Source organism: Solanum pennellii, chromosome 3 (assembly GCF_001406875.1).
Source record: "Solanum pennellii chromosome 3, SPENNV200".
NCBI classification, from domain to species: domain Eukaryota; kingdom Viridiplantae; phylum Streptophyta; class Magnoliopsida; order Solanales; family Solanaceae; genus Solanum; species Solanum pennellii.
In genome coordinates, this window is record NC_028639.1 from 67,977,396 (window position 1) to 68,004,827 (window position 27,432).

Sequence of the window (27,432 nt, forward strand, 5' to 3'; positions counted from 1 at the left end):
CGTACCATATATGGAAATTAAAAAAAGTCATAAGATGAACATACGAATTAGCCCATCCATATATATATATGATATACAACCAATGAAAATTTGACATTTCTCAAAAATAAAAAGCATATGGGAAAGAAAAACAAATCAATTCCCATCGATCATAGTTTTGTTCCACGATTTTATAATGTTCCATATTCCAATTTTGATGTAACAGTAGTAAAAAGAAAACGAACGTTCGAAAAGAACATTATATTATAAGCACATTAAAACGATACTCTAATAATAAAATGAATTTTAGCATATGTGTCACTTTCGAATTGGGTAAAGGACCATAAGGTGATGACATGATGATATAAATAGTTACGAATAAGACGTAAAAAATCACTATACCAAATCCTTTGGTTTAGAGCACATTTTAAATACCCAAAGTTGATAAAGTAGTACAAAGGAATTTGGGAAGGAGTTAGTCACTTTCATGCATGAGGACCCAAACATACCGAGTTCGGAATGGATGAGATTCCTCTATTTTTATTCAAAAATAAGAAACACTTCGATCTCTTTTATAGATCTTATATTATAATATGATATTAACGGACAACAAGGAACTCAAGTTAATACTATAATATAATAATTGAGTTCATGATCAAATAATATTTACTCGCAACGTTCAGGAAGAAACTATTGAAGTTACATAAATTCATAACCAATCCTCTAAATCCGCCTCTGTGTTGGACCAACTATGAATACCAAACATCAGATTATTATATCGAATGAGAAAAAACTATAATGTAGAGAAGGAAGTATCAAAGGCACATGTAAGTAATACTATGTTAAGTAAAGTTCAAAGTGAACTTTCGATTGAGTTGTTTTTTGCTTGACTTTGAAGTGTGTGGGTAAGCAAGAAAAATTAGGCAAAAGAGAGAAACAGAATTCTACTTACATACTTAAAAGAGGGAGGTTAGGCCAATTTGATGAATCATAAAAGCTTCTTGCAACTCTAATTGCTAAGACAAATTAGGGTTTTGTATTAATCATATGTGGCCCCAAACTAATCCATCTATTTAATACCAAACTATATGATTGATTTTTCACGCATAATCGTCATTAATTTTCCAAACCTATTAAGACTACTTGGTGTTTGTTTTTGTTAACTAACACATGCACTTTAGTGACGCTAAATTCTTTTATTTAAGGGAAAAGGTAGGTATTGTGGTAGCTTGTCAAATATAATTATGACAAATTCAAAATTCATAAACTCTATAATTTTGACTATATGTAGTTAGAGATGAGAAATTGCACTTCTATTAGGACGAGAGAGGATAAGGAAAAAGTAGGACAAAATTTATTCACGCTCAATATTTATATAGGACAAATTTATTCGCGCTCGATATTTATATTGATATAGTAAGTATAAGATATGTGTGCTTACATAAATCGTTAATTTATTGATTTGGTTAGACTTTTATTCAATTTACTTTTAATGTTTTCAAATCATGTATAACCAATTTATATAACTTGATTGACCTTTCTATTCTCATCGTTATCTTTTCAACCACAATTTTTCATGATATAGTACTAAACTTGTGTAACGAACCCAAATTCGGAACACAAATACTCAAGTAATATGTAATCACTGAAAGCTAAATTACGGCAACAATACTTCAACTATAGAATTACAATGGAAAATATTAAAATACTGCTTTCATCCATGTTTAATTGTCATGATTTCTATTTTTAGAGTCAAACTATAAAATTTTGACTAATATTTCATATTGATATGAAAAAAATTGCAATTTATACTCTTTTTGTTTAGTTTTTGAATATCTAAATTTCATGTTAAAGATATCGAATTAATGTAATATAATTTAACCTTGAAAATTAGTCAAATTGACTTTCGAAAAGCGCAACATGACAAATAGAAGTGGACAGGAGAGTAACAAGTAACTAAAGATAGAAACGAGAATAGAGATGAGAAGCTTAGACTCTAAAAGGAGGTGTGATAAACAAACAATTTCTTTCACAATAAGCATAATCTTTCAAAACCGCAGTTACAACCCTTTTATCTCTACTCAACCTGGATCTCAAGCAAACCTATTATTGGCCTGTCTTATTCTTGGGCCACTTCGTGGTTTTAGCCTCGGACTCAACAACTTGTCTAGCCTCTGCTATCCTTGATCACAAGTTGTGAAGATTTTTTTTAGATATACAGAGAAGAAAATTTATGTAGATTTAAATTATACTTGAATAAACTAGAATTTGTTAGGCTTTGTGTTGTACTTACTTTTTCTTTCCTAATTTGGAGTTTTAAAATTCAAACCAAACCATCAAATTCTTTGGGATGCCATCCTGGCCTATGTTTTAATAATAATTGTGTTTACTTTCTACTTTCTACTAACAAATTATTGGTGTGTCTCTAACCTTGATCCTATTAATTAAATTACATAAGAAAGATATTCATTAAAAAGTACACAAGTTTAACTAATGAATTTCTTGAATTATTTATATAACTTTGAACAATTTCCATGTTTTGAATCATAATGATATATAAATTTAACATAGTTATCAAAGTCATATACCAATTTTATTAGTATGAATGTAATGAGCTTCGTTTTATATATATTCAAATAAAATATTTTATCAAAAAATTAAAAGATATATTTATCGCTTCACGGTTAATAGAGTTATTTCAGACAAATACTCTGAGGGAACAAAGTTGAATTTAATATAGTAATATACGGAGCATGCACATCTGTAAATCACGACGCCATTATTATATTACTGCTTAACCTGCGATTTGTAAGGCGTGTGATCCCAAAAATAATCCAGATTAATAAAATATTAATTCCCACGCGCCCATTATTAACCACTCCAATTTCCTTAATCCCAAACTTAAAAAATACTCCACGTAAACCACGTGTCGCCCTATAAATGCGAGTACACAACACAGCATAAACCAGCGATTTGTTTTCATTTCTCATCTCCACTAAACCTTTTAGATCCTCTCAGAGTACCTCCCCACTCACCATTTTTAAGTTTAATTTAAAGTAAATCTGTTTTAATTTATTTGATATAAATTTAATATCGATATGAAAATTAAGAAAAGTAATTCATAAATATTTGTGTGTTTGTCGCAATGATAAAAAAAATAAGTTAAATTTTAACTGTAAGTGATATAAATTGGGAAACAGCGAGTACTAAAGTGCGCCTGGGGTTACAGTGCGCACCCTAATCTTCATCTTCCTTCCTCTCTACCTCACATCACAGTAGTCTCTGTCTCTTTCTATGGCTTTCACTTTCACTCTCACTCTATAATAATAAATAAACCCAAAAAATTTTCAAACCATACTCACTTTACACTTCTCTCTTCCCTCCATAATCACTTAGTTTTTTTTTTTTTTGTCATTTCACTCGTTTAGTGTTAAATAAAATTTCACACTAATCCTTCTTATTGATGGTTTGTATATAATTGTGAATTGTTCAAAAATGGATCCACCAATTATTAATGAAGGTTCATTCTCGGCGGCGAATCCTTCTTCTTACAGTTTGGCTGAGATTTGGCCGTTTGCCGCAGCGGCAAATGGTGGAGGAAACGGTGAACTTGGTGGAGGAGGACTGGGACTCAGAATGAGTAGCTTTACGGGTTTATTAGAAGCAGCTGCGAACTCCATTAATGAATCTACTCTGACGGAGCAGAGCAGAAGAAGCGGCGGAGCTGGTGGTGGTGATGGTAGTGGTAGTGGTGGAGGTAATGTTGGTGTAAGGAAGAGGGATATGAATTCGGAGGATGATTTTTCTAAGTTTGTCTCTACTAGTGATGCTAATGATTTGGTAATTATACTACTAACTTTTATTTAATTCCTGATGTGGATGGATTACTGTTGATTTGACGTTGGAAGTTGTTGAATTAGTATCACCTTGATACCTAATAATTTAAAATATCTCTTTGAAATGAGCTATTTAACATGTTAATTATGTAATTTGTTCTCTAAACCAGATTCATTCATCCTAATTGGTGTAGATGTCAAATCAAACATGTACTAACCAAATCCTGGATGTATGTGCTAATTGGTTATTTGCTTTGTGAACAATTTTTATTAGGATCAACTTTAGATTTCATAACTCTAATTCTAAGTCTTCTGGTGACGAATTCTTATCTTGACATAGTTTTCAGATTTAACGAAGCAACTTATTGATATTCATATCAATTCGAATCATGTTCAGGATGGTTCAGTGGCCAAACGTTTGAAAGGTTCCCAATCTAAAGAAGAAAATGGAGTTTCAAAGGTAGAAGCAGAATCAAGTTCTCAGACGGCTAACAAGGGGACTGAACAAAGTAGTAAACCTGAGCCACCTAAGGATTACATCCACGTAAGGGCAAGAAGGGGTCAAGCTACTGATAGCCACAGTCTAGCTGAGAGGGTAACTTTTTTCTCCGAACGTCCCTTAACTTTTAATGGTACAAATATTTCTTGACAGTGGCTGAGCATAATCTTAATTTATCAGGCCAGGAGAGAAAAGATCAGCGAGAGGATGAAAATTCTGCAAGATTTGGTTCCTGGATGTAATAAGGTCAGTAATCTTTTTGAAGTTATCTATACTATTTATCTGCCTTATGGCTAGTGGTGGATATTATATGAAGGGTGAAATTTTTAATGTGTCTACTGAGGGGAACTACATCAATATTTTGTGTTCTCTGTTAAGATTGAATGCATGTTTCATGTACAATTTGCATTTTTTGCAAGATTTAGTTTGTAACTTTCTTACAGGTTATCGGAAAAGCACTTGTTCTTGACGAAATAATAAATTATATCCAGTCACTACAGCGTCAAGTTGAGGTAGTTCCTCATCTTCTCTGTATTGAAGTTGTCCTTTTTTCAACTCAAGTCATAACCTCATCCGCTTTGCTTTGCTTGAACTTTCCAGTTCTTGTCCATGAAGCTTGAAGCAGTCAATTCAAGGATGAACCACCCTATCGAAACCTTTCCTTCAAAAGATGTAAGTTATTTGGTGTTTTTTTATGATATTTTTTCCTTATCTAAGAAACCTGGTAGATGGAGTCTGATTTATGTTGATCTAAAACACAGTATGTTTCAGCTTCAAATTTTAGAGTTGATTATTGATTGACAAATAAAAATTTGCTGGAGGTTCTTCTATCTGAATTTTGTTTAATTTAGATATTGTAGAGTTGTTAAGGGAGATTGAAATGATAAATGACAGTGGTAGATATGTTTCACTGTGCACTTTGTATATCATATTTTCTCCTTGCTGCAGTTGAAAATCTCTATAACCCAAAGACTGGACCTAGGAGTTCAAGAAGTTTCAAGCACCATGATTATGAGAAATTATGTGATGGTCTATCTCAAAAAAAAAAAACACTAATAATTAAAAAAAGAGAAATTATGTGATAGTCATATAAAAAAGTTATTGAATTAGTTGATACTGATATGTTGCTTAAGCATCCGATGTGAAAACAAGGAAAGATTGTGCTCTCTTTTGATATGGACCTTTTCCATGTACCAATTTGCTATTAAACTGGTCCTATTCAGTTATCTCGAGGTTGTGTCAACAGGAAGAATTTTGCATTAGTGTCTGGAGCATTCTACGTCCAATTGCATTTCTAAGGAAGCTTGTACTTTAGATTAAGGTTCATCCAATACAAAGTTCCTCTTCTTTGTTGATTGGATAACAGCTGAGATTTTTCTCTTGATTGCGTATGGTGTCTGTTCGTGTAGTTGAATTTCTGATAAATGTGCCTCGACCACTTTTTCTTGTACTTTTTTCCATGTGTTCTTTTTTTTTCACCTCATCTTTTTGGGGCGGGGGAATCGGTCTTGAAGTTCATCACCATTTACAATTCATTTATTACCCAATACTGTATTCACAGTGATGATGTTTACGGATAAGTATTGAAAGTGAAGTATTAGCTTTTTGTAGCATTGCTAGATCTGCACTTTACCATGTGAAATTAAATGATGTAATATTTAGGACAGATGTAGACGTTTTCCAATAGGTTTCCATGCCATCTGGCTCCACAATAAAGTCTATGACGTACTTACTACTCTACTTCTTTTGCCCCACTTTTCAACTTTCACTTTCCCAAGTACTCGACCTTTTGTTTTGTTATGTATGATCTTACCTAGTTGATTATTTAGAAATTGACTACATGATTTACTCCTCAACCACGATCTGTGTTGTACATGTGTGACCTTATGCGCACCATCTTAAACTACATAACAAAACCGAGTTCTCAATGACCAACCGAACTTGTACTTAATGTTTTCATTCATGCATCAACACTTCCTATTTATCTTGACTGTATTTCCATTATCAAGTTAATCTCTAAAATACTCATATTCCTTGCAACAGACTCTAGTGCTTGATTCTTTTCATGTTTTTGTAAGTATAATTTGGGTGGAAAGCTTCTCACCACTTTATTGATTTCGTGGGACCTCTACTTCTCTTTCAGCTAGCACCATCAGCTTTTGATACGAGTGGAATGATTTTCGGCACTCAAGCACCGAGAGAATATGCTCAAGGGACACAACCCGAGTGGCTCCATATGCAGGTTGGCAACAGCTTTGACAGAGCAACATGACAGATACCCTAATGAATTGGAATATAGATTATTCAGGAACATTAGCCTCCCACAATTATTCATCATGTCTTTTAGAGAACCTTGGTACTGGATCCAGCAGCTGTGTTCCACTATAGAAGAAGCATTCTTAAATGTGTAATCATATAATCATTTCCAGTAGAATTGTCTGTATTATCGTTGTACGATCAAAGTTGTCTAACTCAAGTGTACTTGTAATATGTTTGTATTGATATAAGAAATAGACTAAGCAAACTTTATAATCTAGATCAAAGAACAGAAATTTTAATTTACACACTCCTTTAGTCTTGAAGCTGATAACTAGTTGTATTTGTCAAGATTGCGCGATAAATTAGAGAAAGAAAAGCAGAGGTTTGGCAGGCAGCAGAACACGATTCTTCTACTTTATAGCAGTGGGGCTGGAGTAGCCAAACTACTATACCAGTTAGAGAGATCTAAAACTCAATGGGTCTACAACACTTTAAGCTTCACTAGGAAATGTTTCAGTCAGTTAAGCAATTAATAATGGGATTCAGGTATAAGTCAATTCTGATTTTTCTTTTGTTCCTTTTTAGCAATTTTTCTTTTTTTAAAAAAAATCTCTACTCTAGGCTCTATGTAATGTGCAAGTGTTTAAGCATTTGTATAATTGCAGTGTCTCCGAGATGAATTTAAATGAAGAAACACGAGGATTCATATAGTCGTGTCCTACTTGTTTGGTAGTTGTTGCTTTTGTTACTATTGGATTATGGAGAGCTCTGCAAGTTGATCAAACTTAATGGAACACAATTACACAAACATGCTTTTTCTACCTGAAATTGGAAATTCAAAAAGACTGCACTAATCCTTGCAGCATAAAGACTCAATTGCATGTTAAGTAGCAATATAACAATTGTTTTGATTTCTAAATCTTAATCAACACATGAAACTTCTAGAAGAGATGAATTTTCTTTTACTTTCTTAAATCTTAATCACCCTTAGCTTAAATGCACTAATTACCTAAAAAAAATGTAAAAGAAAAAAAAAGAAGAAGCCCCACACAAGTGTAGTTAGTTTCTAATTCATAAAACACAGAGAAATTAGTTATACAACGTAAAAATAATGAATTCTTCTCACCTATTCGAAAGATGATTGCTATGAGAGAGAGACTAATGTCCTGTTTGGTCAAACTTTTGAGTTTTGGGAGATTTTTAAGACTGATTATTTTTTCCAAATATGCATAATATATTAAAAAAAATAAAAATTGGATTTTTGAGTTATGGGAGATTTTTAAGACTGATTATTTTTTCCACATATGCATAATATATTAAAAAAAATAAAAATAAAAATTGGATAAAATGACAGCTGTGGGATTTGAACCCACGCCCTTTCGGACCAGAGCCTAAATCTGGCGCCTTAGACCACTCGGCCAAACTGTCACATGGTTAAATTTAATGTATTAAATTAGCATAAAGAATTAACAACACATTATGTATCAAAGAAATTGGTGAAAAACAACCGAAGTCTCATTTGATGAGCAACTGCAAAGAACAGAATTATCTGAGCACCCAAATCATGAATTATTGTTGCTTATTCTTCTTCTGTATTATTGATTATTATTACACAATACACACCTGAATAATCTATCTATGTAGAGAAAATTCACAAATTTATGTTATAGCCTTTTATTTTCCATATTCAATTGTTAATAGTTTATGGCACCAAGTTTTGCTTTGATGTCATCAATGACAGTTGCATCAATTTTGAAGGCCTTAGTCAACACCTCATCAGGAATTGATGGCTTTGAAGTAAACAGTGTAGTTGGTAGAACCACTGCTCCTGGCAAATGACTGTTAAAAGCTGTGATTGTCATTGCCTTCTCCTTTCCAACATTCATTTGGAAATGCACCAGTCCTCGGGGCACCACGAACATTTCACCTGCAGTCAATACTTTGGAATATAACACGTTCTTCGTTGTCACGAACCCAACGTAGATCTTCCCTTTAATGACTACTCCGGACTCAGTTGCACGAGGGTGTGAATGAGGTGGATTTAGCCCTCCTGGGGCAAAGTCAATTCGATTCATCGAGAGACCTTGTGTGTTTAAACCTGGGAAAGAAAGAACGTTCCCCACGGTTGCACTGAATCCAAATGCATTCTCAGTGTTTCCCTCTATGGTTAGGCCATCAAAGAAGAAGTCATTTGAAGTAACTTGGGAAGCAGGTTTGCAAGGAAAACCGTTAAGAGATGTTGATGTATCGTTCAGAATTGCAACACAGAAATCCTGCAGGGGATCAGGATCAGCTGAATCAGAAGGAAATGGTAAGACTACTAGAACAACCAACAAGAACGTCACGCGAATAGCCATGGAATGATCAAACTTGATAGAATAGTGTGTCACAATGTAGTTAAAGGCCTATTTATTACTCAAGCCAGCATTGGTGACATTTCATCAGCAAGAAAGCAACATGCTAAAATGATATCATATATATACATAAAGAAAAGTGGTTTAGTTGGACTTTTGACAATAGATAAGTGCAATGTCTCAACTTCAGGAAATAGTCAATCAACTTGTTAGTAAATTTAACTTGGAGATTACAACCTCTGTGAAATATTATACAACCATTTGTCAAAGCTACGAATCATTCAACTCGTGGTTCTTCATCCTAGCCCTTCCTTTGGTACAGCATGTCCATAGAGACTTCAGTCAAGACTATGTTATGGTCAGGGGGCCTCGTATCGTAAGAGAGTCAAGTGACAACTAAAGGTCAATAGAAGGACTGACAGACTTCTAGATTGACATGCTTCTCAATTTGGAGTACACCACATATATAACACCTTAGCAAATAGCACATCGAAATGTGAGAGAATGATAAACGAGTTTTGCAAGGGCATACCCCAAAATACAAATCTGTTAAGTACGTTGGGCCAAAGTGAACAATACGTGTCATGGGCTTGAATCATAATATTGAAGAATACTCCATCTCAAACATGGAAACACAAACCACATTGCACTGAGCCATCAGTCACTATCTTCATATGTGGAGTTGTGAAAAGTTAATTCTTTCAGTTGAGTTATCTAATAAGATGTTAATTTCCAAATATAATAATTGTCATTTCTTGAACACTTTATCAGCAACTTTTGACCTTCTAATTGCTGAAATAGATAGGGAAGCTGACTTCTTGGATCTGTAACAACACACATTGATGCCGAAATGAACATCATTGACGATTGATTAGGTCATTTTAATTATTCATCTGAGTAAAGTTTTATTATACAAGGACTTGTTCCATAATTTACAGAGCAACACATGTAAATGCTCAAAGATCATTTCAACTAAACTAACCCTTTTTCTTTTCTCTTTGGGATATTTTTGTTTAATAGTCATGACATTATCATCTAAAATTCAAAGACTGGAAAAAGTCATGATATTGATTATGATCTTAATCAATTCTTGGGATGATTACGTTGGATATTACTTTTCCATAACGTAATTAGAATACTTCATGCTGCATATAAAGAAATTTTATCTCTAGTGTTGAATAGCATTCAGTACTACAGTTGATAGGACTATATAGAGTCAACAAAATGCTAAGAAACTGCACAAAGGCTTGAGAGAATCCCATTAGTGCGCTTAACCTTATTTGGTTCGAAAAGATGCATTCTTGTTCAAAAATATCAACCACATCAAACTATCAATTGTATCTAGTATGTCATGTATTTCAAAAGTTTATGAAGAAACTGATATGTATACTTCAAGAACTGTGATCCAGAATCATGAGTTTCTAAACGAAGAGAATGATCTGAGTACCCAAATCGATACTTACAAATGAATATATTTAGAATTCTTGTAGCCCTTCTGCATTATTATTACACAAGACATACCTGGATAATCTATGTACCAGATGAAAATTTGGACAAATACACAAATAAACCTGACTACACAAATTTATGTTTTAGGCTTTTATTTTCCATTCTGTTTTTCAGGTGTTATAGTTTTAAGAACCAAATTTGGCTTTGATGTCATCAATAACACTTGCTTCAACTTGGAAGGCCTTAGTCAACACATTATTAGGAATTGGTGGCATAGAAGCAAATAGTGTAGTTGGTAGAACCACTGTTCCTGGCAAATGACTGTTAAAAGCTGTGATTGTCATTGCCTTCTCCTTACCAACATTCATTTGGAAATGCACCAGTCCTCGGGGCACCACGAACATCTCCCCTACAGTCAATACTTTGGCATGTAACACGTTGTTTGTTGTCAGGAATCCAACGTAGAGTTTCCCTTTAATGACTACCCCGGTCTCAGTTGCACGAGGGTGTGAATGAGGTGGATTTAGCCCTCCTGGGGCGAAATCAACTCGATTCATTGAGAGACCTAACGTGTTCAACCCTGGGAAAGCAAGAACGTTTCCCACGGTTGCAGTGAATCCAAATACGTTGTCTGTGTTTCCCTCTTTGGTTAGGCCATCAAAGAAAAAGTCATCTGAAGTAACTTGGGAAGTAGGCTTGCAAGGAAAACCGTTAATAGATGCTGATGTATCATTCAGAATTCCAACGCAGAAATCTTGTAGGGGATCAGGATCAGCAGAATGAGAAGGAAAAGGTAAGACTACCAGCATAACCAACAAGAACGTCACACGAATAGCCATTGAATGATCAAACTTGAAATTTGAAGAATAGTGTGCGACAATGTAACTAATGACATGGTAGTTCAAGGGCTATTTATCTGTTAAGCTAGCCTTGGTGACATTTCATTTTCAGGAAAGCAACATGTTAAAATCAAATCATAAAGAAAGGAAATTTAGTTGAGGTTAGTTGGCCTTTTTGACAATGTAAAAATGCAATGTCTTAACTTCATCAGGAAATAGTCAATCAACTTGTTAGTAATTAACTCGGGGATTATGACCTCTATGAATTATTATACCATTTGTCAAAGCTACGAACCGTTCAACTCATTTCTAATCAGATAGTTCTTCATCCTAGCCCTTGCTATGGTACAACAAGTCAATAGAGACTTCTGTCAAGACTCTGTTATGGTCAGGGGGGCTCGTATCGAAAGAGGGTCAAGTGACACCTACAGGTCAAGAGAAGAACTGACAGAGTTCTAGGTTAACATGCTTCTGAATATGGAGTACACCGTACACATAACACCACATCCAAATGTAAGAGAAAAGTGAAGAATTTTAAGAGGGCATAGCCTTCCGTAAAATATGTTGGGCCAAAGTGGACAATACGTGTAATGTGCTTGAGTTGTGATTGGTCATGAAGGAAAAAAGGGAAAAATGTTGATTAATTACCTTCCATCTCAAACATTTAGCTGAAAGTATCCAAGTTCTAATGGAATCACAACCACATTTTCTGAAGTGAGTTAGACAAGTACATCATGTCATGCCATCAGTCACTTTCTTCATATGTGAAGTGTCAAAAGATTAATCTTTCAATTGAGCTAACCTTGTTAATTTTAATTTCCAGATATAATTATGTCAATATGTTGATAACTTGAATACTTTATCAGCAGGTTTTGACCATCTAACTTACTGCTGAAATAGATTGAAAAGTTGACTTCTTGGATCTGTAACAACACACCTTCATGCTCAAATTGCCCTATCTATTCCATCTCTCGAGCCCCGAAGAAAACCCCCTGCCCTTCGACTCTATATATGTGGGCACCTGATATCTATGAGGGTTCACCCACCCCGGTTACAGCATTCCTTTCTATTGCGCCTAAAATCTCTATTTCTGCTAATATTTCACGTGTTTCTATTTATGGTTCTTATGGAGCTACATTGCAACAAATCTTCTTTTTCTGCAGCATTGCTTCTATGATCTTAGGAGCACTGGCCGCCATGGCCCAAACGAAAGTAAAAAGACTTCTAGCTCATAGTTCAATTGGACATGTAGGTTATATTCGTACTGGTTTCTCATGTGGAACCATAGAAGGAATTCAATCACTACTAATTGGTATCTTTTGAACATCATTGATTAGGTCATTTTAATATACAAGGACTTGTACCAGAAACACATGTAAATACTCCAGATCAAATTAAGATAAGATTAACATCGCTAAACTAACCCCTTTGGACTATTCTTTTAGCTTGGCTATTAGTAGAACAAAGGAAAAAAAAAGTCAAATTGGAGGAAACTGGAGTAGTTAAACCTACCGGTGCGCGATATTTTTGTTAAATAGGCTTGACATGGTCATCGAAAATTCTCAATCTGGAAAAAGTTGTTTATTAGCTTGACATTGATATGATCCTAGTCAAATTTATTGGGATGATATGTCCATGTTCGTTGGATATTACTTTTTCATAACGTAATTAGACTACTTCATGCTGCATATAAATGACCTAGGAAAATCTGATGAATTTACGAAACGATACATGAACTTAGTCAAGTGTTTGGTTGATAATATTCAGATAAAGAAACTAAAAATATAGTACTATTTTGGAACTAGATAAACTTAACTTTTTTCAAGTCCAGTATTATGTAGCATTCAAGTCAATTGAGGATTTTTTCCGTTGTGTTAACGATAGCGATATTAACAATAGTATATTTTCCTTGGTATTGCATAGTATGAACTATATGATCCGAGTAAGAATATTAATAATACGACATGTATTTCAAAGATTCTAGGAAGGAACTGATATGTTCATATCCAACCTTGCCCACAAATGAATGGTTCAACTCAATTGACACACATGCTATCAAACTTACAAAGACATTCTTGCACCAAAGTGGTTCCTCTTCAGATGACATGATAGATGATGCATTTGTATTAGAGATCACAAATCACTAAGGACTGATTCCATCCCAATCTCTCTATGATGCTGCTGTGATGAGAACGGTCCTGCAGCTTGTGATAAGAGCAGTTTTCTCACTGGCAAAACTCCAGCGCAGCTGGACTAATAGGAATCACACCAGAAGGTGATACAAGTGCATCCACAAGAACGTCATTTGGAGTTAATGGTATAGTACCCTCATCCACTATTTGAACCGAGTAAGAAAGTGCAACTGCGAACAATAGTGAAAAGTCACTATAGAAAAGCAAAATTTATTGTATTTATCCTGGAAAGAAACAGACAAAGAGACATACTTTTGAGAGGTTGCTTCCAATTTCGCTTCTCGGCAAGCTCTTGATATCTTGATAAAAAGGTGTCATAGTATCTGTTCTTGTCAAACCATGAAAAAAACAAAGGATCATCAACAAGAGGACAAAAATGTAAATTTTAGTAACGACTCAGAAGGGAAACCATGTAACTGCTCTTCTTGTTATTTTGTTATTCCTTTTTTCATTAACAGGTCACTCTTCTCTTCCTTTCTTGTACTTCTTCCCTATCTTATCTTTATCAAATCAAAGCCGTTACTAATTTTTTTGATAAAGAATCAAATCTGTTACTTTTGAAGAAGAAATATAAAGAGACAAAGGAATAAAACCTACCCTCCACCGCGGCCCAACCGTCTTCCAGCTTTGTCAAATGCAAGTCCTTCATGGAGAGAGAGTAAATATATAATTTCCAAAAGCAATATATTCACAAAATTATTTCAAGCTCTTTCACAAGTTAATGACAGACATTAATGTACTTACCAGGTAAAATTAACAAATCAACAGGCTCATTGGCGAACAAGACTGCAAAAACAAAAAGTCTTTCAATTATTAGCATTGAAGTCCACAATCCTGCTTCAGATTTCACCTTTAAAAGAATAAAATAAATGTATCTACCAACAAACAAGTCAAAGATATTAGCTGTAAATCCAAACATAACCCGGAAAATGTATCCATTACTTGGTTATATTTTAATGAAGTAGGTCTGAAAGAACAGCAGATGCTCTTGTTTGGATAAGTGTAAAATGTGACACTTCTTTCAAGTTTCAACAACAGTACAATACAAGGGCACACGAGGAAAAGGTATCAATTCCAGAGATGAAGTTCTTCTAGTAAACATGAACCTAAACATGTATTACGCTCTTTTTTATCTTATACAAATGAACCTGGAACCTGCTATGCCCCTTTCCATTTGTCTCGGGCATATTACAATCTTTGAAACTCCTCAATCAAAGCAGCCAAAACTCTTCAATGCTTTCACCTTTATTATTCTGTTCATGTGTTGCCAGTGATAGACAATTGCTCTAGTCGTGCTGAGGCACACCCAAAGTGTTAGACTATACATTGAATGTGTTTTCCTTCAAAAAGTTTGTCAGATAGCCATGAGTTTGGGGAGTGGAAATGGCGTTCACAGAGCATATCCTGTAACCAACTAGTTTGGCTGGCATTTAATATTTAAAAGGAAGGGGCATAGTTTCCAAAGGAGGCCTCTAGCAACTACTATGTAATTATAACAACACAAATGAGAACAAACAAAAAAAACATTCATTTTAAACAAGAAACAGACAACTACATCTAACATGAGTTGTTCCAGATAATTTATTAAAGAAATGCACTTTTCAGAAGTTATTAAAACATAAAGCAAGGATATCTAATATAGTAACTACCATTAGAGGATTTTCTGAAATGACACAAATTCACATTAAAATACAACGCTGGGACAGAGAATGAAATTGTTCTACAATTAGAACTTCCTGAAAGTTGAAATTAAACAATTTGATTATGTGCACTACCTACTATTACTGCAGTCAGAACAGTTACAGCAGTGAGAAGAAAAAGTACTATTTGTTACAAAGGAAAAGTAAATGTACCATCCTCGCGTTCATTCCCCTCAGCATCTAATGGAGCTGGTTCCAGTATGTTCATTGAATTTGCAATCAAATCCTCAGTGCTTGAAATGTTAAGCATTCGCATGTTTCTGTTCCTATCCTCCACTCTTGGAACAAATAGCTTCTTTCGCATCTGCAAATCATAATCTTATTTGACAACGGTAAAAATGAACAAGAACTAAGGTCTATAACAAGCTAAAGACTTGACAACAAAGAGAAAAAAAACTGAGACTTGTAATAATGTTTCCACCAAGTGCTTAATAAAGAATAATAGCATTTCCAAATAGTCAGGCACAAACACCGCCTTGCCTTAAAAATCAGTTCCTCATTAGTACTTTAGAATATATTAGCAGAGAAGTATTTACTATATCGGATATCCAATATAGCATACTCCTTATATCAATTAATCAATCAACTACGACTCAATCCCAAACTAGTTAATGTTAAATAGAATTCCTAGTGATGGTCTGTGAGCCTCAGCATTGTTACAAACCAAAGATTTAAACAGAATACTCCTGCCCTTTTACACCCAAAAAATCCCCTAATTTTCAAACGCAATTCTAAAACACACCTCTGAGTGGCTACTGAGAATATGAGACAGTATTCGGCTTGTATCTACTTCTCGCAAGGCACTACAGCTTATGTAAGCGCACAATCCCTTGCAAGCCTTAAACCACGGGGCCTCCATTACAATCCTTTGTATTGCTTCATCTAACCAGTCGCATAGAAATCAAAGCATCACTACACGTTCAAAAGGAAAAACAAATCAAAGTCTATAACTACTACGTGTATTGAAAAGAAGTACCTTCTTCGGATCTAAGGGTAGGATCCATGGATTTGAGATCTCTTTTAACAACCAAACGGAGGGCCTTTTTCTGCTTGAAGATTGTGTCCAAATGGGCAGTGTCAGAAGTGTTCTGTTCTCCGGCGGTGCTCATGGTGGCAGTGGCGGAACACGGTGAGGTTTGACGGCGGAGGATAGCGGAGCGGATGGGGAAGAAGCGGCTGGTGGACAGTGACACTGCCCAAGGAATGGCCATCTAATCGCCTCTCCTCCGTTACCCACGCGCGGTTAACCATTGGAGTAATTTAATATTTTAAAATTACCAGAAGTTATTGATTTTAGTATTTTAGTAGGATGATTAGCATGAGTGTTTTATCATAATATTCATATTAATTGATTAATATATAATTTTTTAAATTTTAAAAAATAATTTAAAAAATAGATAATAAATGTTGAGGGTATATGACAAAAATATGTTTTTCTTTGATACACTAAAATTGACAAGCAAAAATGATAAGACATGATGGGTTATTGGCTAGTATAGAACAAAAATATTTATAATTATAATTCACGTTATTGAACATATTTCTCAAGGAGCGTGAGCCCGACTTTTCTGATCTATCAAAAGAAATCAAAGTTTCATTAGAACATTTTCTACGTGATAGAACCTCCTTAAGGAATATATCTTTATGAGGTTAATCTTGAATTGTCATTCAATGCATAAATATTTTTATTTAATTAAATACTTTTGAACAGAAAATTTCAACTTTAGAATCTTTATTGAGTGAATTATTTAAAAACAAAATCAAAAACTCATAAGCTCAAAGTTAGACCAGTAATATGAATCGAAAATATATTTTGATAATATTTGGTTGCGTTGATTGACCCATTTCGGAAGGTAACAACTAATGAGATGATTTTCTATATGGATCATTCATGGAATAGCTTGGACTAATTGGCCACATGTTATACCATACATTTTTTCTTTTATAACTATGATGCGGAAGCAAATTTCTGGGTATGTTTATTAATTTTAGAATTTACCTGTAATTTTACGTTATAAATATAGGTTCTTATTATAATAGAATAAAAGTATAATACCGTAATTATTATTTAATTGTTCAAGATAAAAAAAAGAAAGATATATATATATATACTCAATTGTTATTTACATTAAATCATATTATTTTTTTCTCTGTCGTGTATGTTATAAAGGGAGCATGATTGACGACCGTTAATATAGTTAATTGATCCGCCAAGCACTTTCCTATTAATTAGTTAAACAAGAAAGAAAAATTTGAAACTTCTGCATTAGGGAAAACTAAGCTTCTTTCTTCCTTCTTCACAGAAACTAGAGGGAAAAAAAGGAAGAAGAGGGTGATCATGATCTGGGGTTTATTTTAGCCACCAAGATCATGATTCATCTCATTTCATTCTTTGCCTTTTGATCATCAATCTTTGTCTTGAATACTGTTAGGGGTATTTTTATTAGAAAAAAAAAATTAAGGCAAAAAAAAAAAAGAAATGGCTTCGCGATCTTTCAAATGCTTGGTTGAACAAAAGCTTGGGAGAGTTGGGGTTTTCTGTGTATATGCTGTTCTTGAATGGGTGATGATCCTTCTTCTTTTCATTGATGGTTTTCTTGCACTTTTCACCAATGAATTCGCGAAGTTTTTTGAATTGAAAGTCCCCTGTTTGCTCTGCACAAGGATCGATCATATTTTCATAAAGAGGAACTCTAGTTTCTATTACAACGAGTCCATTTGTGAGGGTCACAAGAAAGACATCTCTTCCCTCGCGTATTGTCATGTCCACAAGAAGCTTTCTGATATAAGAAACATGTGTGAAGGGTGTCTTCTCTCTTTTGCAACAGAGAAAGAAGCAGATTGTGATAAGTACAAGTCATTAGTTGGGATTTTGCACAAGGACATTGATTGCTTTGTGGATGATGATGATAAGAGAATGTCGATAAAATCAGTTAAGAATGAAGAAGAGGTTATCAAAACTGCAAGTGCTGTGGTTCGGAACTGTTCTTGCTGTGGGGAACCTCAGAAATTGAGGACTAAATATGCCAGGAACTCATCCATAAATGGAAATCACTATACTCAAGCTCCTGCCTCATCTCCTCGATCTCCATTAACGTGGAAAAATGAGGAATCGGGCAATATGGAATTGCCTCATATCCAGTATACAAAGCTCAAGTTTTCCTCAGATAATGAGTCGATTCTACCAGATGATGAGGGACACCAGAATGCAGGTATCTATTTGTCTTGACTATTTCTTTTGGCTTAAAGTTTTCTTGACTATTTCTTTTGGCTTAAAGTTTTCTGCATTATCTGTATTGAGGTAAAAAGAAAAAAGAACAAAGAAAAAAAGGGGGAAGCTCTTTCATCTTAACTCTGCAATTTTTACAATTAGAGCTCCACATCTATCAACTCTCACTCTTCAGTGACTATATTTTCAATGTGTAGCAGGTAGAGAGGATATTAAAGCTGCTACTGCCCCGCTGCTACCAGATCCCGAGGACATTCATGACGAATCTAGCAAAACCCCAGTTTCTGCAAGAAACAAGTTCTTTGGGATCCCATTGACAGACTCCGCTCAAGCTAGTCCAAAGTGGCCTAATAAGCCCAGAAAATTGGGTGGTGATAAGAGTGAATTCATCTCAGATGCTAATGACGCGAGTGCAGTAAACGACGCAGATGATGACATTGTGCATAGCTTGAAGAGGCAGGTTCGTCTGGACAGAAAGTCTCTTATGGAATTATACATGGAATTGGATGAAGAAAGAAGTGCCTCTGCTGTGGCAGCTAACAATGCCATGGCCATGATCACACGTTTGCAAGCAGAGAAGGCAGCTGTACAAATGGAAGCCTTACAGTATCAGAGAATGATGGAAGAGCAGGCAGAATATGACCAAGAGGCCTTGCAAGTCATGAAAGACTTAGTTTTGAAGAGAGAGGAAGAGATAAAGGTCTTGGAGGCTGAAATCGATACCTACAGGGAGAGATATGGAATTATCAAGAAAGTTGGTAGTGAGGTTTGTGAAGTTGATGCAGATGATGATTATCAAGAGTTGAGATCTCAGTCTGCATCATCCTTCGATGGAAGATCCGACTGTAGCAGTCCTCGTCAGGTAGATCATAATGGAGTAAATGAATTCCATATTGGACTTCCTGGGGAATATAGAGATGAAAATATCGATGAATCAAACCTTGATTTTGAGAACGAGAGATCTTATCTACAGGGTTTGTTAACAAACCTTGAAAAGCAGATCAAAATACCTCCTGATGTTGACTCTCATGTGCTAGAATCAAATGTGATTCAAGACAAAGGTATATATGAGTCTTTGCTTTCTCTATTTACCAGCCTTCTTTTTCTTTTCATTCTTAGTGAAAGTAAAGACTACAGATACTAAATGTCAAGTTCTCTTTTTAGGAAATGACAATAAGGTTATACTTACAAGAGAAGTTTCTCTACTTAGAGAGAGATTGAGAGCTGTTGAAGCAGAAAGTGGCTTCTTGAAACACGCCGCCATGACATTACAGAGGGGTGGAGACGGAACCAAACTCTTGACTGAGATAGCTCAACATCTGCGGGAGCTTAGACACACAAATACAGCAACAGAAGTTGCAGATGCATGACTTTTGTCCAAAAAGGTGATTCTTCCCTAGTGAGCTCTCTTCTTAGTTGATAGCCGAATGTACTAGAATTTCTTTAAAGCAACGAAATGATAAGAATTAGAAAGTTATGCAGTTATGTATGGTGTAAATTTTCCAAAGAGGAGTGTTCAAGAGCTACAGAAGTACAGAACCATTCATACTTTTAGCTAATATTTAACTCCAACGATAAACTTGTTGGTCGTGTTTTCAGAATTTTTGCATTTATGTTTCATGTCATTTGTCAGTTCCCTTATCACTGGAAGCTTAATGCTCCTAGAAGTCTGCAGAACATTGCTGACAACTTTTTGTGGTCGCGCTCTTAAGGGCCTGGTTTACCAAGATGCTGCTACAACTACCTTGAATATTTCATAGGTAATTGAATTAAAGAAGATAAGTGTATCAATTCATCATTTCCATTTTGAGTTGCAATTTAACTGCTAATTGCAGCAGGAGTCAGTAATGTAACAAGTGTTTTTTGCAGTTCTCTTTTTTCTTTTCCTCTCTCCTGTTCTCACATTTAGGATGTACAGTTTAAGAAGGAGCCCTGAAGGCTTCAGCTTTGGCATTTCCTCAGAGCTTTACTTCTCATTACCTAGAGGGGCTTGAGGTTCTTCAGGTAATATTCTATTGCATGCTAGTATATTCACTAGGCATAAGCCAATTTCTTTCCAAATTTTGGGAAGGAAAGTGAATACATATCGGGATGTGTTAATATCATTCTGGAATGGACCGAGTAAAGGATCCAAAGAAAAATGATTGCTTTAAACTTCTCCTTTCTTGATGAGGATTGAATGTATGTGCTACATTGATGTATTTTTAAAGGATAATCTCCTTAGAAACAAGTACTATTAACTTAAATGGGTTCTTATTGACCTATGAACCTCCTTTTGAAAAGTATTTTTCTCCCAAAAATATACTACTTCTAAGCTTTTGTTGAAAAGGTATATGGCTTAATATGCAAACACTTGATCTACAGGTAGTGATTAATACTGCTTTGCAGGTGAAATTGGCTTGGAACCAGAAAACTTTGAAATAATCCAGCAAAAGGCATTATGGATTCACAGGAAGACTCTAAATGAGAAACGAACAACTAGTTTTGTCTAATGTAAATGCATATAGATGGTTATATATTTGTAAGATATTCACCTCCCTTGACCATCTATTTTAGACTTGTTGTTTCATCAGATGCTACGACAGGAATTTCACTGACAGCAGTTGTACTTGTACACACATGCTTGTTTAGCAGATAACGTAACTTAGTCATTCATTAAACGATCACAGTGGAAGGTGTGAGTGAGCATATAATGATTCTAATCCTCTCATGCATTACTTATCTTTCTTTCCCACTCAGAGACATTTATTTGGTTCCTAAAGCCTCAATTTACTAGAATCGTTTCTTTTTACCATTTTCATTTCCTCTTTTATATGAGGGAATGAAATACTCCGTCAAAACATAATGCTAATGCCTTTGATAAGAGCTGGCTATAGTACCAATTTAGGCTTCTGGACCAAAATCATAAGCTTCTCCAACTCCTCAAGGCTTTCATCAGAGAAAGCCACAACAGAGTGCAGACGAGGATACAAATCAAGTACAATGATTGTGCGTCAAGCCATCATAAATGGTAGAGCAACCAATGCTAGGATGACCAGAAATTCCAAAATAACAAGATGATTCCAACAGATTAAATTGTACATACACGGAAAAAGTTTGCTGTCCAACAAAGACACAGTTATCACCCTAAACTCAATTAAGTTTTACAAACCAAGTAGCAACCTATAAGGCCGATGGTTCATAAGAAGTTTCTTAAGTCTACCTCATAAATAAGGCAATTGTTCAGGAAGTATATATAACTTAGCATAACCAACCTTCTCGGATGACTTCTATTAAGCTGTACAAGATAGAGTGAAGTTATCCAGATAGACGAGCCCCAGTTGTTGCCTAAGCTGAAGGCAATACATCGGCAGACATGTAAGGTGAGATGCAGCCTTGTACCTAAGCATTAGACGAAGTATTCAGAAAATCTATCAGACAATTGTAATTCTCATTCTTTCTAGTGTCATGCACAAGCTGAAAGAGTTAACAATTGAAAAGCAAGTCAACAAAATTTGAGAAGTAAAAATGGAAAAGAAGTTATTCTCAGTAATTCCCAGAAGTTATGCTCTTCATTTAAATGCTTTCTTCGACATCATTAGCCCCAAGCGAAAAGAACGGATCAAGTATGTGTACTACAGGTTCATCAGCAGATGCGCTTTCCATGCAAACTACACAACCATTCTAGTACTTCCTAAAAATGAAGTTGTTTCTTTTTTTTTTCTTTTCTTTTTTCTCCTTTTCTTCTTGTTTCTGGTAAGTTCCTGAAAAAAGAGTTTCAAGCTAGGCCATCATAGTGGATTTTCAGGTATCTCACATGGTGCAAGCCCCTCATCCTTCAGCTGTGATAAAGATTGAATCCCATGATGAAATCATTTCTTAATGGGAAAAAGATAGGCATAGCATTGTACCAAGAGAACACTAGTTTTTTCTGCAATGTACATAAACAAGCTATCTTTCAACCTTCTAAATACAGGGGCTACTTATAATATACCCTAGATGAAAGGATGCAGGATGTAAAACTTCATAATTTTCCAGTAAATCATGCCAGAGAACAAAACAGCATGCAGTGTCACATTTCCATGTTTTCTATTATTTCCTTTAAACCTTTTGTTTTAAAATGTGTCTTTTATACCTTGTATTTCTTGTTTTCTAATTTCTTACTCAATATAAGTCATACAAATAAACAGATAATGTAGGCAAATCAAAGAAATATAGTAAAACAACGCACATGGAGGAATAGATTGACAATTACCTGCAACAAACAAGTTGGAATTTCGACAAAGCCCTGCAATAGAAGATCCACCTTCTGCAGACTGCTTTTTGGGACAGGGGTAAGTACATAGAGTACGTGCTTGAGAGTGTCAATGGCACGCACGATTCCTGGATCAGTTTAAAGCAGGTAGAGAAAGGAAACAATGAGAGGAAATTGACATCCAATAACAACATCAAGTTTAAGCTTATAAGAAACTGAGGCATTGACATTGACAGTAAACAGACATGTCTAGATCTAGGTCTTTAGTGGGCATTGCAAAATTCCTCTAGCTAATAAAGGCAGCAGAGCTAGTAGTATGAATAATGTTCAATGCGGACAATCAGCAATGATAACACAACCTTCTGCATCATCACATACAAGTGACCATTTAATGTTGCATAAATCGATCCATCAGGCAAGATCATTGTTAAATGATCCAATAGGGCACAGTACATTTTACTAACTGTATTCATTTTAAAACTAGGACATCCATGCTTCTTGCTCTCGTGATTCTTCAGTACCCCTACCTGAAGATAAAAATTTACAATTCCACATATATAAACACTGTGACCATTCGAGAAATACTGAAGACATCCTATACAAAGAAAGCAACTAATTCTCCATTCAAAAGAAGCAAAACTGACAGTTTCTTTTAAAGAGGCCAACAAAACTGGCAATATCACAGCACACATGTGGGAATCTTGTTGCAATAACTTACCCAAGCCCATGCAGTCAGGAAAATTTTCAGAATCAACTGCCAAGCCGACAATAGTTGCATTCAAGCTGTACAAAACCTCATTCTTAGGAACCTGGCACAGATGTAGAACTAATCAGAACATGAGAGGAATATCTAGTCGTACTTGTTTGAATAAGACTGGAACGATAGTTAACTAAATGAATAATGAATATATGAGATAGAGAGGAAGAAATAACAGAAAATGCCACAGGCCAGAAGATCCAGCATATATGGAAGGCAATGCTGTTGTCCACCATCAAAGTAACAAAGCATTGCATCTAGAGCAGGTCATTTACCAATGGTAAACCTACCTCACAATGAAGGTGTTTAATTTTGATACTTGATATAGGAATCTCATATGGAGGGTGAGCAGCTAATGCTCGAGAGAGTTCCTTGATTGTTGTGATTTTCATATCACTTGGAAAGCATTGTCTGAAATAGGCCATGACACGTAGATCACGCAAAAGACGTGCATCCTTCTGTACAAGAACCCTGGGAAAACATATCAGAGGACTAAGAAACAAGGGGGATATAAATTGTTGAAGGAGCACAGAAAACTCCATCAATGATGAATAAATTCTGAAATTTGTTTTAGGAATATGAACTGAGATGTGGTGTGTGTAGCCTGCAAGTGTTATTCTTTTCTCTCCCTCTTATTAATCTCTCTCTGTCATTTTAAGGGATAAAATATAGAGATATTAATGGACATGGAAAAAATTTATTTCAACTTACAAGAAAGAAAAGTTCAATTGTCTGATAAAAAAAACTAAAATGAAAGAAAAGATAAACTCATACGATCTGTTAAAAGAGTCCCGACGAGCAGAGTTGACCTCAATTACAGTTGGAACATCACTATTATCATCATCCAACCAAAATGCACCAGCCGGAAGGTTCTTGCTCACAGACGATATGCAAATCTTAACAACATGTGTAGGAGAGATGTATTTGATAATATCCACAAGAATGTCATAGCCAATACCTATAAGACAAGGAAAGCGGAATCAGACTTGATCATGAAAACTGCGACCAGATCAATGAAAAAAGGGACCACCCTAGTCAAAATTAGATCGAAAGCAAGTAAAATATAGGAGCTTACCACACTAGCCTAAATTAAATGAAAGCAAGTGAATAAATATAGGAGCTTGCCTTTGACCCAGCCCGTTGTGTTAATGACAAGGGGCACCCCAGCATTTCCAGGACTTCCGCCATTGCTCAACAGGTACGTTCTCCGGTAGTAATCATACAAGGCAAAAATATAAGCCAAATATGTTTTGGGATCCCTTTTAGAGGATATGTCACCAAAAAAGAAGCATCTGAAAGAAAAAAATTGGAGTCAAAATCATCATCGAGTAAATTTCGGCCTTGTTAACAGGATGAAATTTCTTTCATTCAAGTGTCATATATTTTTACTACTATACAGTTTATGCAAAACGTAGCTTACAAAACTCCCGGGGAGAAAGGAAGTACATTTTCCATTTCATGCAACAAACTAATAAAAAATCTCCCTTCAAGCAAGACCTAGACAATATCCAATTTGCACAATGGACGCCTCTTAATTTCTCAAATGCCAATATTCTCTGTTAAACAAGAAATCTACAACCAGATTACTAAAATAACCCTAAACCTATGGCACACAATCTCAAATGCTAAGTAAGATTACTACTGGAGTCCAGAAGACCATTGTCCATTTAAATTTGCCCTCTTTACAGGGAAAGACAATTAACTATCATATTGCATGGTTAAAAAATCAGTATATCATATCACTCTTCATATTTTTTCCTGTAGAAGGACAAAGAAGGTAAGAGTGGAAAGGGAAAGAAGGGTTCTAAACTCTTCCAAGAACTGAGACTGAAAAGAGTCCTTTGCTCGCTATACAAGTAACAACAGGAGTAAATAAATGATCAATACTTTGTTTTTCCAAGACATGGGCTCAGAAATTATACCTCTCAGGAGTTTTTAGGCATGGAATTGACAGATCTGACGCAGAAAGAAAGAAAAAAAAGATGACAGTGAATAAAAGCAGCACTAGGGAAGCTCAAATACGAACATGTAATAGTTCAGGAGTGATTGGTGTACCTGAAGTTATTTTGTCAATTGTGGTAAGCGATAATAAACCAGGTGGAGTAAACTCTGTCTGCCCGACATCTGTATCCAAATAAGCGACTTTCTTGTATCTGAAAGTCAAAGACAGTTAATTATCTGAACTTGTACTTCTATCAGAACCTACTATGATCAGGTTATACTTATCTAATTCAGACAAAAAGTACACAGCCTCTCACGAACAGCCAACAGTAATAACAGAAAAATGTGATCATCCACAGGTATCAACATACAGAGAAGGGTGGTTGTTGCTCATTATTCAATTCAGACAAAAAGGACACAGAGCCTCTCAAGGACAATCAATGTGTGGTAAAAAATTCGTGATGCCACGTCATTTGCTTCATTCGGCTGGTGCGACCCATCCGAAATAAGTATCTTCCAATCAGATTTAAAATTTTCAATGAATCCTTGGTTGTCTTTTAACATTAGCCTATCGATTATTCCTAATTAGACATGTTTAATCTAGAACATAACGTGCAATCCTTGTATTTAATGCCCAGAAGATTTCTCTTCTTTATTCTAGACCCAAGAGTTATTTATTCCGATAACATCTTTTTACAAGTAATAGGTATTGGTATATACCCAAATTTTATTCTTTCATTAGCAATTGACAAGTCGAAGCTTTTAATGATATTTCATAGATATTTTGGATGACTAAATATAAGAAAAAAACTGTGGTCAACATAAGTACCACTGAAAATGCCTTATGAAGGAAAACGAGTCAAAATGGAAATAACAGGAAAGGAGATTGTTCAAATCTTGTTTGGTCTAACCTTGCATTTTAAACCATCAACAACATTTTATGGTAACAATGAAATAAGAAAGCAAAATGTTTATATTTTATTTTTAAAAAGAACTACGGAAACAAGAAAGCAGAAAATTGTGACTGTTGTTCAAAAGAAGGAACAATTCTAACAGGTAACTTCATTCTCTAATTTCATACTAGCAAACAAAAATATAAGCAATGATATATTAAGTCAAGATACAATACATAGCACGAATCCATCAATTCAGTATGTTACATACAGATATAATAATTTCACACTATTCTCATACAGGTTTTTAGCTAAAAAGTTAAGTTCACTAGTTGACTGACTGCCATATGTTTGATAAAATGCATGAGATACCTCTGAAGAAGAACATTGACAAGGACGCGAGAGAAAGTGGTTTTGCCGCTATTTTTGGGACCGCAGACAAACGCAACCGGCGGCGGCGAAGTGTTAGAATCATAAGCTACAGAGTCGGCAGCATCGGACCACTCCTCCGGTATGAATATGTTAGCTGATTGAAACTCATCGTCGACAAAGGACGCCATGTTTTCCCTCTCTTTCTCTGAGTCTGCAGCAGCAAAGTGTGTAGGCGTGTTTATGGGTAAAAAACTGAAACACACAAAAAAGCACGTTCTTCGTGTGATGTAGCGGGTCGGGTACTAAATAGTAACCCCGAAGTAAATGATGCTCTACTTTTATTCCTTTTTTCTAATACTTCTTTGCGTTCCTTTGTAATCTTTGGAAAACTTCCAACATATTTTTAAAAAATAAGCTGAATATATCCCAATATTCTATAGCCTTTTAGATTTGACAAATATGTTTTATTTAGATCATGAATTTTGATTTTTTTTTCTAATGAAACACTTCAACATAATAAAATACTCTTACTCAATTATATTATTTGAAAAAAATAATATATATTTATATAAGATATATTTTATAAGGTCATTTAATTCATATTCATAAGTTAATACATTAGTTTTAGATTTTTTTGCTTTATGAAATTATTGCGCGAATTGGTATTAGATAACATACTTGACTAACATGCATTGGTCCTTAGTAGGCACTCTTCGTCTTCAAATCATGAGTTCACCTTAAATATATATATATATATATATATATATATATATATATATATATCACATGCTTAAAATTTTATATTTTATCAAGACACATATATATAAATTAAACTACTGACGAAACTTCTAAGCTTTGATGATTAATCATTAACGATCTTGCAAACCCTTTTGATTTTT

General features: G+C 34.9%; 6 protein-coding genes and 1 non-coding gene across 13 annotated transcripts; 2 read left to right on the forward strand and 5 right to left on the reverse strand.

Annotated features, from left to right (window-relative positions):
• The first annotated feature begins 3,108 nt into the window (after positions 1 to 3,108).
• LOC107012504 (transcription factor BHLH089-like) lies at positions 3,109 to 6,876 on the forward strand. 3 transcript variants are annotated; one of them, XM_027915122.1, is made up of 6 exons: positions 3,109 to 3,819; positions 4,156 to 4,410; positions 4,495 to 4,560; positions 4,758 to 4,826; positions 4,915 to 4,986; positions 5,263 to 6,054. In XM_027915122.1, the coding sequence occupies exons 1-6, from the start codon at positions 3,475 to 3,477 to the stop codon at positions 5,368 to 5,370; spliced, it is 915 nt and encodes a 304-aa protein (XP_027770923.1). In that variant the 5' UTR covers positions 3,109 to 3,474; the 3' UTR covers positions 5,371 to 6,054. The 3 variants fall into 3 exon arrangements, with proteins under 3 accessions (XP_027770923.1, XP_015067855.1, XP_015067856.1); XM_015212369.2 differs by lacking the exon at positions 5,263 to 6,054 and adding an exon at positions 6,458 to 6,876 and having other exon boundaries at positions 3,136 to 3,819; XM_015212370.2 differs by lacking the exon at positions 5,263 to 6,054 and adding an exon at positions 6,458 to 6,876 and having other exon boundaries at positions 3,150 to 3,819; positions 4,213 to 4,410.
• A 1,045-nt stretch (positions 6,877 to 7,921) lies between these two features.
• TRNAL-UAG lies at positions 7,922 to 8,001 on the reverse strand. The gene has a single exon. It is a non-coding gene; the product is annotated as a tRNA-Leu (tRNA).
• A 65-nt stretch (positions 8,002 to 8,066) lies between these two features.
• Positions 8,067 to 9,657, reverse strand: LOC107014024 (germin-like protein subfamily T member 2). The gene has a single exon (XM_015213890.2). The coding sequence runs from the start codon at positions 8,928 to 8,930 to the stop codon at positions 8,268 to 8,270; it is 663 nt and encodes a 220-aa protein (XP_015069376.1). The 5' UTR covers positions 8,931 to 9,657; the 3' UTR covers positions 8,067 to 8,267.
• Positions 9,658 to 10,331: 674 nt separating this feature from the next.
• Positions 10,332 to 11,327, reverse strand: LOC107013799 (germin-like protein subfamily T member 2). The gene has a single exon (XM_015213676.2). It carries the CDS (start codon positions 11,213 to 11,215, stop codon positions 10,562 to 10,564), a length of 654 nt encoding a protein of 217 aa, XP_015069162.1. The 5' UTR covers positions 11,216 to 11,327; the 3' UTR covers positions 10,332 to 10,561.
• A 1,775-nt stretch (positions 11,328 to 13,102) lies between these two features.
• Positions 13,103 to 16,371, reverse strand: LOC107015406 (5-formyltetrahydrofolate cyclo-ligase, mitochondrial). Its single transcript, XM_015215661.2, has 7 exons — positions 16,084 to 16,371; positions 15,850 to 15,989; positions 15,261 to 15,411; positions 14,152 to 14,193; positions 14,005 to 14,050; positions 13,660 to 13,730; positions 13,103 to 13,577 (listed from the first exon to the last, which is right to left on the reverse strand). The coding sequence occupies exons 1-7, from the start codon at positions 16,316 to 16,318 to the stop codon at positions 13,441 to 13,443; spliced, it is 822 nt and encodes a 273-aa protein (XP_015071147.1). The 5' UTR covers positions 16,319 to 16,371; the 3' UTR covers positions 13,103 to 13,440.
• A 990-nt stretch (positions 16,372 to 17,361) lies between these two features.
• LOC107014553 (probable myosin-binding protein 5) lies at positions 17,362 to 21,057 on the forward strand. 5 transcript variants are annotated; one of them, XM_015214506.2, is made up of 6 exons: positions 17,362 to 18,319; positions 18,534 to 19,397; positions 19,501 to 19,721; positions 20,012 to 20,096; positions 20,206 to 20,340; positions 20,725 to 21,057. In XM_015214506.2, exons 1-3 carry the CDS (start codon positions 17,587 to 17,589, stop codon positions 19,704 to 19,706), a joined length of 1,803 nt encoding a protein of 600 aa, XP_015069992.1. In that variant the 5' UTR covers positions 17,362 to 17,586; the 3' UTR covers positions 19,707 to 19,721; positions 20,012 to 20,096; positions 20,206 to 20,340; positions 20,725 to 21,057. The 5 variants fall into 5 exon arrangements, with proteins under 5 accessions (XP_015069992.1, XP_027771143.1, XP_015069993.1 ...); XM_027915342.1 differs by having other exon boundaries at positions 20,255 to 20,340; XM_015214507.2 differs by having other exon boundaries at positions 18,537 to 19,397; positions 19,970 to 20,096.
• Positions 21,058 to 21,377: 320 nt separating this feature from the next.
• LOC107014554 (polynucleotide 5'-hydroxyl-kinase NOL9) lies at positions 21,378 to 26,888 on the reverse strand. Its single transcript, XM_015214508.2, has 9 exons — positions 26,534 to 26,888; positions 25,383 to 25,480; positions 25,250 to 25,283; positions 24,453 to 24,619; positions 24,102 to 24,285; positions 23,618 to 23,798; positions 23,289 to 23,379; positions 22,571 to 22,698; positions 21,378 to 21,717 (listed from the first exon to the last, which is right to left on the reverse strand). Exons 1-9 carry the CDS (start codon positions 26,719 to 26,721, stop codon positions 21,664 to 21,666), a joined length of 1,125 nt encoding a protein of 374 aa, XP_015069994.1. The 5' UTR covers positions 26,722 to 26,888; the 3' UTR covers positions 21,378 to 21,663.
• Positions 26,889 to 27,432: the final 544 nt, after the last annotated feature.